General features: G+C 42.9%; 1 protein-coding gene across 6 annotated transcripts in view; it reads right to left on the reverse strand.

Annotated features, from left to right (window-relative positions):
• Positions 1 to 17,435, reverse strand: part of iqsec1b (IQ motif and Sec7 domain ArfGEF 1b) — a 196,428-nt gene that overhangs the window by 36,168 nt on the left and 142,825 nt on the right. Inside the window, exon 1 of one of the 6 annotated variants that reach the window (XM_086198428.1) lies at positions 3,149 to 3,333. The exons of the other annotated variants lie outside the window; for them this stretch is intronic. Coding sequence (XP_086054554.1) covers positions 3,149 to 3,186 — 38 coding nt within the window. The 5' untranslated portion in view covers positions 3,187 to 3,333. Of the gene's footprint in view, positions 1 to 3,148; positions 3,334 to 17,435 lie in introns of those variants that run through there. 6 annotated transcript variants of the gene reach the window in all.

Genomic DNA, 17,435 nt, shown 5'->3' on the forward strand with positions numbered 1-17,435 from the left:
CTACATAATCTACCCAACCTGAAAATTCCGCCCCTGAGGATAGAAACCAACAACTGAGAAAAACAACAACAACAAAACAGATCTGGCCTAAGAGATGGAATTATATCCAAGATCACAAAAGTCAATATAATCCTGCACTGCGGACCAGAGCCTTGAACTCATTATTGATGAATTTATGTGTGCTTCGCTAAAAACTATTAAACTGCATTGAGATATGAGGAGAAATGCCATGGAATGAGGAGCAACTGCTGGTGACACGCCAGCTCATTTGCAGTAATGGGGAGTATGTAAGTTTAGTTGTCTAGGTCAGCAGAGAGACGCCTGATGTAATGAACTATTCCTGGGTCTGTCCAAAAAATCAATAAGGACTCATTACGTGGCAGTCCTGGGTCCAGCTTTCAGAACTGTGTTATATAGCAAGTGAACAAGGAACCAAGATGCAGCAGAGTTACAGGAAAAACAACAAACACATGTCCCACTGTCATCTGAAAATCTGGTCAGAGGACCTGTGCAGGGCTGTGTGTGTGTATGGGGCGGGGGGTCAGACTGAGAGGTAGACAGAAAAGACAACAACAGTCCAGCCACTGTCTGAGAAGTTGAAATATCCCTTATAGTTTTCAGTGAAATGCTTGTGTTCTCCAGTGAAAACATGCTGTTTTGACATCAAACTACAGGGGAAAATGGAAAATGAGAGTTTGTGCAGGTTGTAGCCTGGACACACACACGCACACACACACACACACACACACACACACACACACACATACAAAAATGCAATGCAAAGGTATGACTTTATACAAATAAGAACAGCGGAAATGAGAGAAGTGAAAGCAGCAGCCCTACCATTAGAGAGAGACAGCTAGCAGCTGGGACACACTGGACGCTGGCAGGATGAAGTGAGGGACTATCCTTATACATTCCCCTTCAGTTCCAGAGAGAGAGAGATGCTCAGGCCCTCTGCTTCCCCTCTCTCTCTCTCGCTCTCTCTCTGTCTCTCCTCCCTCCCTTCTGTTGTCACCGTTCACACAAATCTATAGGCCCCTCCCACCGCCCGTGCATGTGTCCAGCCTGCCTCGGCTGGCAGTGCTGCAAGGTCAAGGTTTAGTCCTTCTCCCAAAACCTCTACTGCAAGAAAACAGTGACTGTGCAGCTGTTCCATTCACCCTCTCAGTGAAGCAATTAACAAGACAAGCTGTTTTGGATGTGATTGCAGAGAAAATGTGCAGACTCCTTCGTCCCTGAAGTGGAAAATACAAAAAAAAAAAAAAAAAAAATTATAACTGTAAGAATCAGACTGAAAACTGTGTTCCAGAAAACCCACAGCCACAGTGTAACTCTTTCCACCTGGTCACACACCATTACACATATGCCTAACAGACAGCTTTGACTTCATTGGCTGTTTTTTTCTTTCATTCCACAAGGTTCACCTCCAGTCAAATTAAGTTTTTTCTAGTCCTTTTATTAACTTTACGATATTCACTGTGTAGGCGGTTTTATCTTATGGAACCGACTATTTTATAGTATATAGTATATAGGAGAAACATCCAGCATTGTCCTCCCATGCAGTTGAAATTCTACAATGAACAATATTTGCATATTAATAGATGCCGAAGCAGATTCTGACAAGATGTGTCAATTTTTTTCTTGACCTTTTTGCAGCATGTGGAGAGGAACTTTGAAAATCTTTGAAAACCTACTGTACAAATACTGAATGTAAATGTACATCCACAATGTGTAGAAAACATTTAAAACTGGCAATATCGTGATTCTGCAGTTGTTGAAGACTATTTCTTCCCAAATGATCCACACAAGGATTGCAGTTATTGGTTGAATCTGTCTTTTGAAGGCCTTATCGCTGAGCACAGTATAGAGTGTTCTGAGTGCCATCATAAAGTTTTCCTCATAAAATAAGGTCTGTGTGCTATTTTAGCATACACCACAGTGACGAGGCAGATTTAATTAGGCTCAACCCAAGTTCAGTCAGGAAGACTCTCAGGTGCAGTGTTTTATGTCTCACCCCTAATCTATTTCTCTTGCCTTTTGAGCATGCTTAGTCACTTTCTAGCTGTCAAATACATGGGGATATGGTTGAGTTTCAGCTGTCTCCAGCTGATCACCTATATCCAATTATAGCACAGTGACATATTTGAATTTCTAGCTTATTGCATCACCATATTATCATTTTGAATATGTTTGTATTTTTGCTCTCTTTTGTCTTGGTACACTGCTGTAATGTGCTTGGAGTCCACAAACTGCTTTCAACAAGAAAAATGGAGTCTAATGAACAAAGTACCATCATGTCTGTTCATAAAAAAAACAAAAAACAACTTTTACTTTGAACTGTCTCCTGATCAACTGTTCGCGGGGACGATGGAGCCTATCCCAGCAGCTACGGGTGAAGTACACCCTGGACAGGTCGCCAGTCCATCACAGGGCCAACATATAGACACAAACAACCATTAACACTCACATTCATACCTACGGTCAATTTAGAGTATCCAATCAGCCTAGTCCCCAATTGCATGTCTTTAAACGGTGGGAGGAGCTGGAGTACCCAGAGAGAACCCACGCAGGCACGGGGAGAACATGCAAACTCCACACAGAAAGATCGCATGCCTGAGCAGCGGCTCAAACCGGAACCTTCTTGCTGTGAGGCAACAGTGCTAACCACTGCACCACTGTGCCACCCGCAATGTAAAGTAAATTAAAAAAAAAATAGGGCCACTGTTATATATATATATATACATATATATATATGTATACACACATACATACATATATACACATATATGTATATGTGGGTATTGTATTGGCTGATACTCAAGGCCTTGACATTAGTATTGTACATGAGAAAATCTATCCCTAGTAAAAAATGTTTTCAGTTTAAATGTTCTACAAGTTGTCTAGTACAAGTACTTGTACAAGAGTACTTTTAAAAGAATTTTGCCCAATTCAGTAGGATTTGAAATATGATGAATGTCATGTCAATCATCTGATTTATATTGTTTTCACTTCATAAAAAGATACAAGAATGTGAGTAATAGTGATATTGAGATCTACACATGCACACTGAATCTTACTCTACAGAGGAGTGACACCAACACCGTGGCAAACAACAGCACCGTTTTCGCTTGACCGCAAGACTTACTGTGGCAACTGTGATCTGCAGCTGGTGTAGAGTGGCATTAATATCCTGATTGAGCCTTTATTCACCTGGAAGGATGTTTGCCAGGGGTCGTGCCCCCTTCTCACCTTAGCACTCACGCCTGTTGTCACGGCAATGGATGTGGTGCTGTGGATAGTGGATAGCGCCAGGAAGGACAAATGCAAGGAGTGTACACCAGTTGTGGTGCTCTAACCACAAGACCTACAGGATTACTGCTAATGAGATTTCCACTAATGGCTGCTTCTGACAGGTGGCGTCCCTGTTTAGCTCAAGTTCAGCTTTGGCTATAAAAACATTGCTGAGCTGAAAAAGCTTTCCTTGTTTATGTGCGGCAAAGCTCTAAGCAAGTTCTTTACTGTTAATTGAAAATTTTCACTTTTACCATAGTTGAAAAAAATAATTAAACATAGTTACATGTCTGTAAACAAGAGCTAAGAAAAGCATACATAACTCTCATGATTGTTTTGTTAAAAAGGAATGTAAGTGTCTTGACTTTTTTTTGCATTTTATTAGATTTTCTGTTTTGTTTTTGTTTTATGAATTACAGTACTACCAGTTCGTATTGCATTTGGCTGTGTGTGCGCTTTGAGCAAGAGACAAGCTTTAAAAAGTCACAAAGCAGCATCATTGAAATATCCTGACTTTTAGTCACTATGCTGAGTCAATATTTGGCACTTGGCTAGTCCTTCCTTAGGGCAACAGCCCAGGGATTTTCTGCAGCAACATACAACTCGTATGTCTCAGTGCTGTGTTTAGTCGTAGAGAGAGGAAGCCAAATGTAAGTGACAAGGAAACTATGTCCTCATTAGGAAACAGGACAGTGGAATTAGGGTGAATAAAAATCAATAATAAATGAATAATCACTTCCCACCATTTCAAAAGGTGTCTAAATTGTGAAAGATTTATAATTAGATTTTGAACCACAACTCTGTGATGGTGACCAAAATCAAGGGCAGACATTTCCAAAATAGGACAGTTACTGAGCAGACCAGCTGAGTAATGATGATCATCACAGTTGCATTCATCTGCTAGTACTCGAGGCGTTCCATAACACTGGCTCCGAAGCCTCCAGCCCCGGTGGTCTCACTGAACGGACTAGGGTTCAGGGGTATTGCGGTATTTGTGGTACCACAGTTTCCAGCATGACAGAGTGGTTGTCACCTTGTATACCCGCACCTTCATTTCTCATAATAATTCATAGAAATGTACTTATAGTGGTGATAAGTCAGAGGTGGGGAAAAATGAGGGAGACAAACATAGACAGACAAGGGGTGGGGGGCAGAGATGTGATGATGCTAATGAGGATAAAGCAGCTTGTTACCTTTCCTAAGCCTCTGAAAGCAGGGCAGCTTGTGACATCGCAGGGATCAGCAGCAAGCTTTCACACATTGTGTTTAAGCTGTGCAGACAAACAGAAGCTGGGACCTGTCATTACACCTGATTGGACTCATGACAAGTTAATCAAAGCAACAATGGAAAGATGCTCTAAATGGATCTGAAGTGGTAGTTATGTGTACTCATACAATAATGAAGTAGTGAGTGCTGAGTAATCATGTAATAAGGAGGTGATGAGATTTGCATTCACATGTAATGTAAATAAAGTTATGAGTGTTGAGTCCTCAAAATAATGAAGCAATGAGTGATTGTAACCAATGAGTAAAAAAAAATTTAATTATTACACAGTTTGTTGGCTCTAAATAACAGTGCTCCTCAGATGATGCATGAAAAGATCTGAAGCCTGGAAGTACAATGCCCTCTACTGGTCATTTAGCTGTACTGGCAGAAGAACTCAAACCTACAGTATGATTTCAGCGGCTTCCTGATGATGTTAACTGTTTACCTCCTCTGTGCTGTTTATTTGTCTGAACTTCAACAGGATTATTCTGAAATAGGGCCTGACACACCATTATATACCAGTATAAGGTTGGAAGAGACCCAGGTTTTTTTTTCACATTCTCAAAAATTATCAGGTAGGGGTATTTTGGACATTAAATTCTCAGGAAATGGTACTGTAGATAGATGTTCTAAACTATCTTGCAATGGGAAACATTGTCTCTTGTAACTCTGAAGTCTCCCCTTCTTCTCCCACCAATTAGAGGTAGGCCTGCTGAGTGAGGGGGAGGAGAGGAACAGCCTGCTAACCACTCAGGGGAGCTCATTAGAGCCGCCTGCAGCCCAGAGGCTCTGTGGTGTGTTGGCACTCCTTCTGACAACACGTCAGCACCATCAGCTTCAATGGACTAACATAAAGAGATGGTAGGAAAATGTCAGTATCTGTCACAACACTGAGGTGTCCAGATGTGATGTAGCAGCTGATCTAAACATCTAATAAGAGACCTCTTGAATGGAATCACTTTATCAAGATTTTTGCACAAGCAATAAAGAAGCCCCGGCTTAGAGTGTCTCTACCTAAATGCCGACTAAATTTCAACATAAGCAGATAATTCACACACAGCAGGTTAATGTGATCCCAGTTCATCTGAAGAGGACCTCTAAATGCACTGAAAATCTGAGGTCAACCCTTGACAATGAGAGTGTGCCAGCTTGACGATTGTGATGTCAGGCTGGGGGGCGTCTCTGGGAGAGAAAAAGATGGGCACCCTGCTTCTGCTGTGCAGGGCCTTCTGTCAAAACACTGAGCTTATGCTCTCTTATACGTGTGCTAATAGCAGGCTTAGTGGTATATCCAAAGATCATCCTCCGATCACATTGCAGCGCTCTGACCTTAGAAAGAGGGGAATGCTTGTTTGGGTGCTGACACACATGGTGATCAATGTGTACAAAAAGCTGGCATGAGAAATGCCCAAGTGGAAGACGACAGAAGGTGCTGGATAAGTTCCACTGACTCACCATGGCAACAGAGGCAGATGTTTGTGTATACAGGCAGAGTTATATCTAATTACGGAGAAGAGATGCTGTCAGGATATGAAGAATCACCTCATGGATGATCCACCATGTAGCACCTGAAGAATAATGCTACTCTACCCCAACCTCGGGCTTATCAGGGAGTGTGTTGGCAACATTCCCATCAAAAGAAACTTAAGAAGGAGAGTGGACTCCTGAGTGGCTGAAATGGCTAAAAACAAGGGAAACAGATTTTTTTTGACAAAAGAAAGAAAATGAATTGATGAAGGCAAACAGATAATTTATTACTTAAATTGTTTGCTGTACATTGAAATGCAGACTGAAGACGTTTCCAGTGCAACCAGTGAATTTAAAGTTGTTCTAGTTGAACTCGCATTGCTCCCATTCAATCAAACATAATGACATATATTCTTGTAGTAACTTTGTGTTTTACAAACAGGTTAAGTGATTTAACCTCCATTATGAGTTTGTGTACAACCAATTGCCCTGTGTGACTACTTGTTTCTCGTGCTTCATCAAACTTTTTGGTATACTTCTTTCACAATGGATAAACCCAACTGAGGCCAGAATTACAAAAGGTATGTTCACGATGCACAACATAATTGGGGAAATCAATAATTACTGGATACAGTTGGTAAAGCTACACAGGTCATTAGTTACAAACAGACATCAACTTCAATACTTGTACTCTAATGTGAAAAACAACATCCAATCACCCACTCACACCTGTTAGCTCTTTGAAATATCAATCTGTCAAGCTTTCAACAATTTGACACAATATCAAATAATCAGTGGGATGAATGGTGATAACATTGTCCATAACTCATGATTGGTCAGTGAATAGTGCCTTTTAGATGTTACTGCATATTTAACATCTAAAAGGCTCCCAAATACAATCACTATTCACTGACCAATCATGAGTTATGGACAATGTTATCACCATTCATCCCACTGATTATTTGATATTGTGTCAATGAATAGTGATTGTATTTGGGAGCCTTTTAGATGTTACTGCATATTTAACATCTGTTACCATGAGATTTATTTTGCTGAAATCAATTACCTTCATAGTACAGAAAATCCTGAGTTGAGCCTTAAGGTTTCTTGCCCAATCTGAAGCCCCTTTCACACTGCACCAAAAACGAGGGTTTTTGGGCACTCTGAAAGGGCCAACTCGGCATTTCGACCCATGTCGACTGACTCGCCAAGTGACCCCCGTGTTTAGTGGCTCAGCTCGGCTCACCTGCAGTGTGAAAAAGGCAACCTGTGTCATCTCAGGTTTCACGCACCCTTCCTGTCACATCCTGATTTTGTCACTGTGCTGCCTGTCAGGCTTCACCTGTAGCTTCTTCGGCTTCCTTTCAGACTTGCCATAAACTCCATCCTCCTTCGCTGCATTAGCGCTCAGACATTTTCCAATCCGTGCCGAGTTTGTATGTGTTACACTTTTCAGAATGAAGGCACTTTCACTCTTTGTGCATCATATTTTATTCCTGTATGGAATATAAGAATACAGTTTACGGTCACAGGTTCTCTTCTCAAGTGCACACTTGACCTCGCTCATCTCGTACTGACTTCTTCTCTGCTCATATCACCTGTACTGCAACACATCCTCATTTCAAACTACAAACAATACACATTAGAACATACATTGAGAATCAAATACATCAGAAACAATGTTACGTACTCAAATACATGGCTGTTACTTTCACAGGGTTAACAGGTGATACATAAAATTAACTGTCATTAAAACGCTGACACAATACCTCTGTATATTCACCATTACCACTGTGTTTGCTCTTTTTAACCTCTATGAGTTATGTCTATGAACTTAGTTTATTTAACTAATTAACTGCATTTTAAACCACATGTCTTATAATATTTTCACTCTTCTTCCACAGAAATAGTACTACAACCATAAGCATAGAGTCTGGTATAACACTCATTAATTACCCTGACATGCTTTGTTAATGTTAGCTGATGGGACGTAACTCCGGCCTGGCCGTAGCATATTAGCAACAAGTATCGACGATTAGCATGAGCACGTTAATGCTAAATTCACAAGAGACATACAACATACTCACTCGATTCGTCGTCTCTTACACAGTTTCGTCTCACGCTCATATTCAACCACACGCATCTACGGACATTAGCTTTCACTCATTTTAGCTCACACACGGCTTATTAGCTTCATATTTACCCGTGGCAATGTTGCTAATGGCGCCCGTCATTTCAGATGCCCTGCGGTCGGATCGCCGCGCACACACACACACATACACACGTCCATAAACACAGCCCGATTTAGTCTCTCAATGTCACAGTTCTGAACTGAAGCTCTACCAAAATATACTACTGCTTATCACAAGGGTTATTGTCAGCTTACCTGTATGGAATATAAGAATACAGTTTACGGTCACAGGTTCTCTTCTCAAGTGCACACTTGACCTCGCTCATCTCGTACTGACTTCTTCTCTACTAGCGCCAGCTACCGATACCCGGTCTAGAGTGAAGCTTAGAGCGCCCTCTGCTGACCAAACCGATTCAAGCAGGAATAACACACATACAAAGCACATTCACTCAAAATACCCTGTGATTAAAGAATTTAAGCAGTATTACAGTAATTTTATCAGACCTTAGCTCTAACACAGTTCAAAATTTAAAGGGGGCCAAATACTTTACTGTCTTTTCAAACGCTATATACCACATATGCTTTGCAAAAGAGACAACATAGCAATGCACGCAACGACAATGCTAACGTTCAGCTCCACGACATCCATGTTGTCGTTTTTTTTTTACCTCTCAGTATACCAGTGCACATTTAAGTGTAATGATGATGTTGTCAGCATGATGACATATGAGCACAGGCACGCAGCCCTCACAGCGGGAGTTCAGACCCGGGTCTTCTGGAAGCTTGAATGCGCACTAATGCCGAGCAAACGCGGGTCCAAAAACCCATGTTGACAGGCGCTTTTCATTGTGAAAAGGGTATGATACTACTTTTTAATACTGGCCCCTGGAGCAGGTATGACAACAGCCATAATAACAGTGGCCTTATTTTTTTTAATTTCTGTGTGGAGTGTGCTAAATATATAAAAGAGACCAAAGCCTCTGCAGCACATTGATTCGCTCAGCCCCTCATTCATCTCCTCTCGCTCACAAACACACTGACCATCAGTACATAGATTTGTATCACACCTGCATGTGACATGACTTTGCACGCATAAAGGCCATTCTGTGAACATGGGACTGTGACAAGAACGAGCTCATTCGTCAGTTTGCTCAATGCTCACTTGCAAAGTCCACCCCACCTCAGCTGTAGCCACAAATACAGTCTGTGGGAAATTGCAGTGAAATGTGCAGTAGAACACGAAGTCATCTTCAGTCAAAATCTTTGCTTTATGTTAAGAATACCCCATATTTATTTTTTCTAACAATTTATGAACCAAAACAATGGAAAGCATCCTGTGTAGTGTGAGAAAATGAGCTTTTGATCATGTTCTGTTCATATGTCACCACCATATCAGGAGTTGATTGTGTATAAGTACATGATGTGATTGTTTGTGTTAAGTTGTGCCGGCTGCTAGTTGCGCCCAAACTGCCAAGGCTGAATGACAAAAACAACAGGACAAGACGACCTGACTGTGCAGGAGACTGGAGTACTAATCAAGAAGTGTGATATGCATGAGTGTAAAATTACGTATGCAAAAAAGGTGTGGCTTCAAGCATATATTCACTGTCTGTTAATATCTTATTTAGACTCTCTGCTGCACTCTCAAGGTGCATGTAGTGGGGTCTCCAGATATATCTGTGTCTACTTTGTTGTGTGAAATAAAGTGTTGATTTGTCTGAAGCAGACGACTCCGGTTGATCTCTTCTCATCAACGGACCTGGTGAGGTCAGCGTACTTCAACAGCAGTTTTTCACCAAAAGCACAGCAGTGGGTGGTTTGTTTGTTGCATGTAGGTTTTGGTCTCACTGGAAACATTTTCTGCCAATGCCTTCACAGTGGTTCACTTGTCTCCAAGTGGTTGTGTTCCAACACATGCTGAGGTGCTCAAGCAAATATTTAGATGTCAAGCAGACAAACAAGGCTAGTGTCAAACTTTGACCTGATTTATGAGGAAAGATGTTTATTCAGCACATTGTTCAAACTCAAGGACTGTGCAACAATTGGGGAAAACAAACTTTGAAAAAAAATTTTTAATGTGCAGAGCATTAGATGAGAAAAAAATCAGCAGGTGAATGAATGATTGTCAAATACGATCCTCCATCTGCAAGACTGACTTGGAAATCTATTAACACATTTGTTATTTTGTTCAAAAATATAAAATAATAAACAAGAATTAACTCCTGCTACTATGATGTTTGGGAAATACAGTCACTCCAGGAAATGGGTGAATTTTTTTCTTTTTTTAGTTCCTACAGTGGTGGAATATTATTTCAGGTGTGCCCCTGCAATTGTGACCCAAATATAATGATGCATTCTTAGTAACATGAGTTTTCATGTAATCCTGAATATTCAGTATCACCCAAGTCCAAAGTAAGTATGACTTCATTTTAAACAAGTACTCATCATTCTTTATTATTACAAGAGTACTTGGCAGTTTTAAGAATTAAGCAGTCACAACAGCATCACTACTTGAGTACTCTGCAGTCATTAAAACAATATTATTCTGTAATAGTGCATTATTACACTGGCACTCATTAGTCATTACTACATTATGAAAGGAGTATGCAGCCAGATATTAATGTCTAAAGTCATAGGCTGCCAGCTATGCTTTGATGAAGCATAAAATAATCCTTGACATTCAACACAATACTGCAAAACACTTCTCAACTGTGTTCAAAATGCCCTGAAAGACTCCCATTTGTGATGCTTTTCTTCTCAACTGAGAAACAGCAAAACTAGAAAGTTAAAGTCATAGGACTGCTTTGCTGTAGAAAGTGTTTCCTCATAATGATACAGAGTGAGAGTCCATTTTTACAGAGCTGTGACATGAGAGGAGTGATCAGATGAAAGCTGCCAGCATGGCAAAACAGTGATGCAATTGTCAGCAGCTCTTTGAGGAATACTCTTCAAGTAATAAGGGGAACACAAAGGAAAAAGGTCAAGGCATGTCAAAATAATGTAAAAGCTATCACGTAACTGCTGAATAATTCAAATGACATTTCTGATCTGCCTCAAATTTATGCCATCATATACTTTATCTGCAAAATCAATTGCACAGATGCCTCTGCTCTGAAATGGAGACAACAGAATAGACGACAAAATGACCCATATGAGTATGTTGTTACACACCCAGGAAAACATTATACTGTCAATCTGCCTTGCAGTTATTTTCACCTGCACTCCTCTTCATTTCAAAAAACTTATCTGAATACTGGCCTGTTTTCAAAATCTTTGCCCCACCCCCACCCACAGTGTGACATTTACAGCTGATCAGATGTTAAAAGGCTTTTCATTTGAGCCAGAAGTGGACAGATTGGTGTGTGGGGACCACTGAATGTGCACCCAGTAATTACCATCACTCCACCACCTGCCCCCCAATCACACTGCCATCTCATCTTGCTGCTCATTAAACAGGCTTCTGCACAGCTGTGGACATTCTACTCTAATCTATCTCATCGTCAGCATCTCTGAGTTCAAGAAAAAAGTTAAAAATATACAAGTTCTGATGAACATAGTGGAGCATTTAGTGCAAAGTTATTCACTAATTTGGTTACGAGACTTACATCTTTTTAAGAGTTGAAGTGTTTGCTTGGTTACTAAACTATATTGGTTTGCCAACATGTTTCATTTCAACTCCACACCACATCTACCTCCTGTTTATATCTTGTTGTGCTGCCCCCAAACCCATGCAAATCTGATCCACACAAATCCAACACAAAATGACAATTAATAGTTATTTTATAACTGTGCTTGACTTTTCCATCAAGGGTCACAAATACTGGTATTCAGTAGTCATATTTATAAATGAGTTTTTGCTCCTTGAAAACCCCCTCGGGTTCCTTTAACATCAAATATAATATTGTTCTAAAATACACTTTTGGTGCAACTTAACAACCTTGTTTCGGGTCTCACAACAGACCAGCCGGGGTGATCAAGTCCCGGCTTGTGTCTTAAGAGCATGTGTCCACAGATCACCCCGCTTGATCCACAGCCATCTGGATGCCTTTTCTGCTGCGTCGCTGATGTTCTTGATGGCTCTCCTGTTTTGCAGTCCCTTCACTCCCAGCATCTTGAGTGCCCTGATAAGAGACTGGCCAGCGAATCCTCTGTATCCGGCCTCAATGGGGTTGCATCGGGTCCTCCATCCCCTGCTTCGGCATTCACTTGCCAGCTCCTCATACTTGGCTCTCTTCCTCTCAAAAGCCTCCTCCATCCTGTCTTCCCAGGGCAAGTGGTCCTCCAGCAGGACCACTTGCCTTGTTGAGTCTGACACCAGGACCATGTCTGGCCTGAGTGTGGTCACTTCGATGTTCTCCGGGAACTTGAGCTTTCTCCCTAGGTCAACTTTCAGCTGCCAGTCCCGGGCTGTTGCCAGCAGTCCCCCAGCTTGACTTCTGAGCTGCTGTGGCTTCTCCCCAGCCCTAACAAAGGCGATGGCCTGCCTTGTTGGTTGTAGGTGTTTGCTGGTGGAAATCCCTGTGCTGATGGTCATGGCGCCAGCGGTAGCGCCCCTCTCCCAGTGCTCTTGGGCAGCAGCTCAGAATGTGCTCCAGCGATCCAGTTCTTTGGCAGAGAGGGCACAGTGGGTTCTCACCCAAGCCCCAGCGGTGGAGGTTGGATGGGCTTGGGAGGACATCGTAAACCGACTGGATCAGAAACTTGATCTGGTGTGGCTCAGATCGCCATAGCTCTGTCCACAAAATCTTCCGGGCAGCTGCCTCCTCCCGACGGGTCCACGTCCCCTGCTGCTGCATCCCTACTGTCCTACAGCAGTGGGCTTCCTCCACCCCTGCCCAGACCTCCTCCTGGATCAGCTGTCGCCTTTCCTTCCCCTTGGCTTTGTTGTTGGAAGGTCTAGGGTTGCTCCCAAGTCCTGCCCGTCCGGATGCCACTGTTCCCACCAGCTCGCTGTGCCGCAAGTGGGACTCAGCCTGGTCGACTGCCTCTTGAGCACACCACTTCCTACCGGTCCTCACTTCTACGCCAGCCGAGGAGACTTTGATGTCACTGGAGTCCCGATACAGCAGCACCTCTCTTGCTCGGGTAACCATAAACTCTTCCGTCAGACTGGTGAACAGTAGTTTAAATTTGTTGTTCCTCCCGTACAAGGCGATGCTGCTGAGGCTTTGTGGTAGGCCCAACCACTTTCACAGGAAAGAGCTGACCTTCCTCTCGAAGCACTCGACGGTGGTAATTGGCACATCATAGACCAGCAGTGGCCAGAGAAGTCGAGGCAGGATACCATATTGGTAAAGCCAGGCTTTAAACTTGCCTGGTAGCCATGACTTATCGACTGCTGTCAGCCAGGTTCCCAACTCCTCTGATGTTGCTTGGAGTGCTGCGGTGTCCTTCAAGGTGCAGTCATAGATCTTGCCCAGGCTCTTAACTGGCTTCTCCCCCACAGATGGAATCTGGGTGTCTCCTATTGAGAAGCAAAACTTCTCTGAAACCTTCCCCTTCTTCACCACCAGGGACCTGGACTTTGCTGGCTTGAAGTTCATCCGGGCCCAGCTGATGAGATGCTCCAGGCCTTGGAGGATCCATCTACAGCCCGGGACGGATGTTGTTATCACCGTCAGATCATCCATAAATGCTCTGATGGGGGGCTGTCGCATACCTGAGTTGGTGAGTGGTCCTCTGCACTCCACCTCTGCTGACTTCACCAGCATATTCATGGCCAAGGAAAACAATACCACAGAAATTGTGCATCCTGTGACAATGCCCTTCTCAAGCCGATGAAATGCGGATGTTACTGTTCCGGAAGTGACTCTCAAACTGAAGCAGCTGTAATATTCCAGTATGAGGTCCTTGATCTTGCCTGGAATGTGGTGTCGGTTAAGGGAGGTTTCCACCAGCTTGTGTGGCATAGACCCGTAGACGTTGGCAAGGTCGAGCCAAAGGACTGCCAGATCTCCTTTGCCTTCTCGTGCCTCGCGGATCAGCTGGGTGACGACTCCTGTATACTCAATGCATCCTGGGACCTTTGGGACTCCTCCCTTCTGCACAGAGGTGTCGATGTACGTGTTCCTCAGGAGGAACTCCATCAAGCGCTGGGCAACAATACTAAAGAATATCTTACCCTCGACGCTGAGGAGTGAGATGATCCTGAATTGCTTGATGGTGATTGAGCTCTCCTCCTTTGGAATCCAGACCTCCTCCGCGTGTCTCCACTGCTGTGCCACCTTCCCCCTTCTCCAGATGTCCCTAATGATTGTCCATAGTCGCTTCAAGAGTCTGGGGCATCTCTTGTAAACCACATATGGCACTCCACTGGGGCCTGGTGCTGAATTAGATCTAGCTGCCTTGACAACCTCCTCAACGTCTTTAAAAGCTGGCTCTTTGGTGTTAAATGCCGAGGTGGGTTCTGGCGGGGTTATCAAGGTTCTGCATGGCCCAAGATCTTCCTTTCTTGCATTGTCAGTGGCATTGAGGTACTTGTTAACCTCATCTTCAGTGCAGGCAAGGTGGCCACTTCTTTTTCGCCCGAGGATCTTCTTGGTGAAACCAAGAGGATTTGAGATGAAGGCTGCACGTCTCCTGGCTCTCTCTCTACCCCTCCTCCTATGCCACTCTGCTTGACGGAGGATGATGAGCTTTTTCCTCATTATGCTACGGAGCTCTGCCAGCCCGGCCTTCTCCTCCTCCTTTGCCGCCTTAAACTGCCGTCTAAGCAGTCGAAGCTCCTGCCGCATGCTGATTTTTACCTCCCGTCTGTTTGGCTCCGCTGGGCATCTGGTTGGCTGTTGTTCCTTTATGCCAAATCTTTCAGCTCCGATGCTGATGATCATTGCAGACATTGACAGCAGTTTCTGGTCTGCATCTTCCCTTGCAGTAGCGTCAAGGATCCTCATCAAACTGGAGCCATTCTCTTACTTCGTTGGCAGCAGGCCACATGACCCGGCGGTGTTCGGAATGCTTGAAATGAGGTTGGACATGTGGGGCGTGGAGGGTCTGGGCACTGTGGGTTGACACCTGGCTGGGCTCCTCCTGCGTCTCACCAGGTACTCATCTTTGTTTAAACATGTTATTGATATGATTGATTTTTGTGTTCTCTATTATCAACTTATTGTTTCCATCTGTGGTGTCACAGTATATTTTAAAAGAAGTTGTTGCTCTACCACTTCTACCAGAACTGAACCATAAAGCAATGGGAGATGACTCCTGTTTGTGCTTACATCATTTGGTCAGCATGTTCTTTGACATGGACCACTGACTGTACCTAAACATTGTTGCAGATGGAATATACCCTTTCATGGTATGATCAGTACTCCCTGATGGCAGTGGACTTTTATAGCAGGATAATGTGGCCTGCCACACAACATTGATCAGTAATGGTTAAAGGAACAAGACAAAGTGCTCTATGATTTGACATGTCCTAAAATTTTTCAGATCTCGGTGTGATCAAATTTCTGTGCTATAAAAAACAAGTCCAAGGATTCAACTTTGCAGGTTGGATCTACATTGCTTGATCACCCTGTCACTATGCAAAACAAAATGATATTCAAAAGCAGTGATTCTCAAACATTTTCAGTCGAGCCTCCCTGATGTAGCTGGAAATATTTTCATCCCCCACTCACCTGGTCCCCACCTAGCTTTATAGAACTGTTTATTTAATCAATCATTTGAATATTTTTCACAAGCATTTGATAATAATAACATGCAATGATACATGAGCCTATCCCAGCTAACATTGGACAAGAGGCGGGGTACATCTTGGACGGGTTGCCAGTCCGTCGCAGGGCCATCAGGAGCAATTAGGGGTTCAGTATCTTGCTCAAGGATACTTTGACATAGTCACCGGGGCGACGTGAGGATCGTACCAGTGACTCTTAGGTTGCTAGACGACCACTCTACCACTGAGCCATGCCATACTCCTGTAGGGGAGCAAACACCTGCATTGTAACTCTTTCTTCCCCCGCTGAAGATTAACTTCCCTGCAGGACACATCATGCATCTACCTTAGAGATGCAGTCATGCCATTACTACCTCATAATTATGGTAGCTCCATTGAGCTTTTACAACACTGCAGAGTTCCATCACTGTAAATGGGCAACTTCAAAGGTGCATTCAGTTACACCTTGTAAACGTGCAGCCCCCTCACCCCACCATGCGACCCTTAATGGATAAGCAGTATAGAAAATGGATGGATGGATCAGCAGAAGGCAAGAAAAGCAGTGAGAAAATACATGATATCTAGCACACGTGCCTTCTCTGATTACTTGATCCTCCCTCCTCTGAGTCAAATCCCTCCATTACTTCCCTCCAATCTCCTCTGCATTAATTATGACATTGTAAGAGAGGAAACTTTGGAATTGCAAATGAGCAGGAATTAATTGGACACTTTCTTGTACTAATTGATTGCAGACTTCATCCATGAATATTAAAAAGGAAGGAAGAGGAGAAGGCAAAGGGGAGTCTTAGAGACTCAGAGTTGGAAAATAGTGAGGTGAGCCACAAAGGGTGTTCCATGGGCCACTGGCCCCCCATTGATTAGCTACGGGGCTGCATATCATGAACATGACCATTGTAATATTGCAATTTCGGAGGTTGATAGCTGGTAAACAAACTTTTAGTCTCTCAAAGTGTGTTCATTTCATGTTAATGTGAAAAGAGACTAATAACTTACAACATTTCGTACCAATGGTATATATATATATATATATATATATATATATATATATATATATATATATATATTTTTTTTTTACATTTTCAACAACCTTATTGTATTTTTTTTAGACTCATTTAGGATGAAATCTTCTCTCATGTGTCACTTGAGTGGAAAGCTGTATACATGCAGGTCTTATGGTTAGTTATGCATAGTTGCAATCTGGTGAGCATTACCTGCAGCTGGGAAGATGTTATTTACAAAGGTAGAATCAAAACTCTCCATGAGAGAGAGAGAAAGAGAGGGAGAGATAGATAGATAGAAAGAGAGCAAGATCAATAGATAGAAAGAGAGAGTGAGAGAGAGAGAGAGAGAGAGAGAGAGAGGATGTTCTGACACCATAGTCGTAAAACAACTTTGCAGAAGAAAGGTCATGATGACTAAGGCCAATAGCTGAGATTTTAGGTGGCTGCAGGAGGTATTGCTGTGTCTCTAATCTGCCAAGTGCCAATAGCTTAGGTCATATTGTTATCAACAGACCACTATTAACAGAGTTAGACAAAATCAGGCTTCAGTGTGCCTCATAGGCATCTAGGGCTCGACTGGAGGTACCCTCTAAACCGCAG

The sequence above is a fragment of the Aulostomus chinensis genome, chromosome 3, assembly GCF_037954235.1.
Source record: "Aulostomus chinensis isolate RoL2024-O1b breed Wild chromosome 3, RoL_Achi_v1.0, whole genome shotgun sequence".
NCBI classification, from domain to species: Eukaryota; Metazoa; Chordata; class Actinopteri; order Syngnathiformes; family Aulostomidae; genus Aulostomus; species Aulostomus chinensis.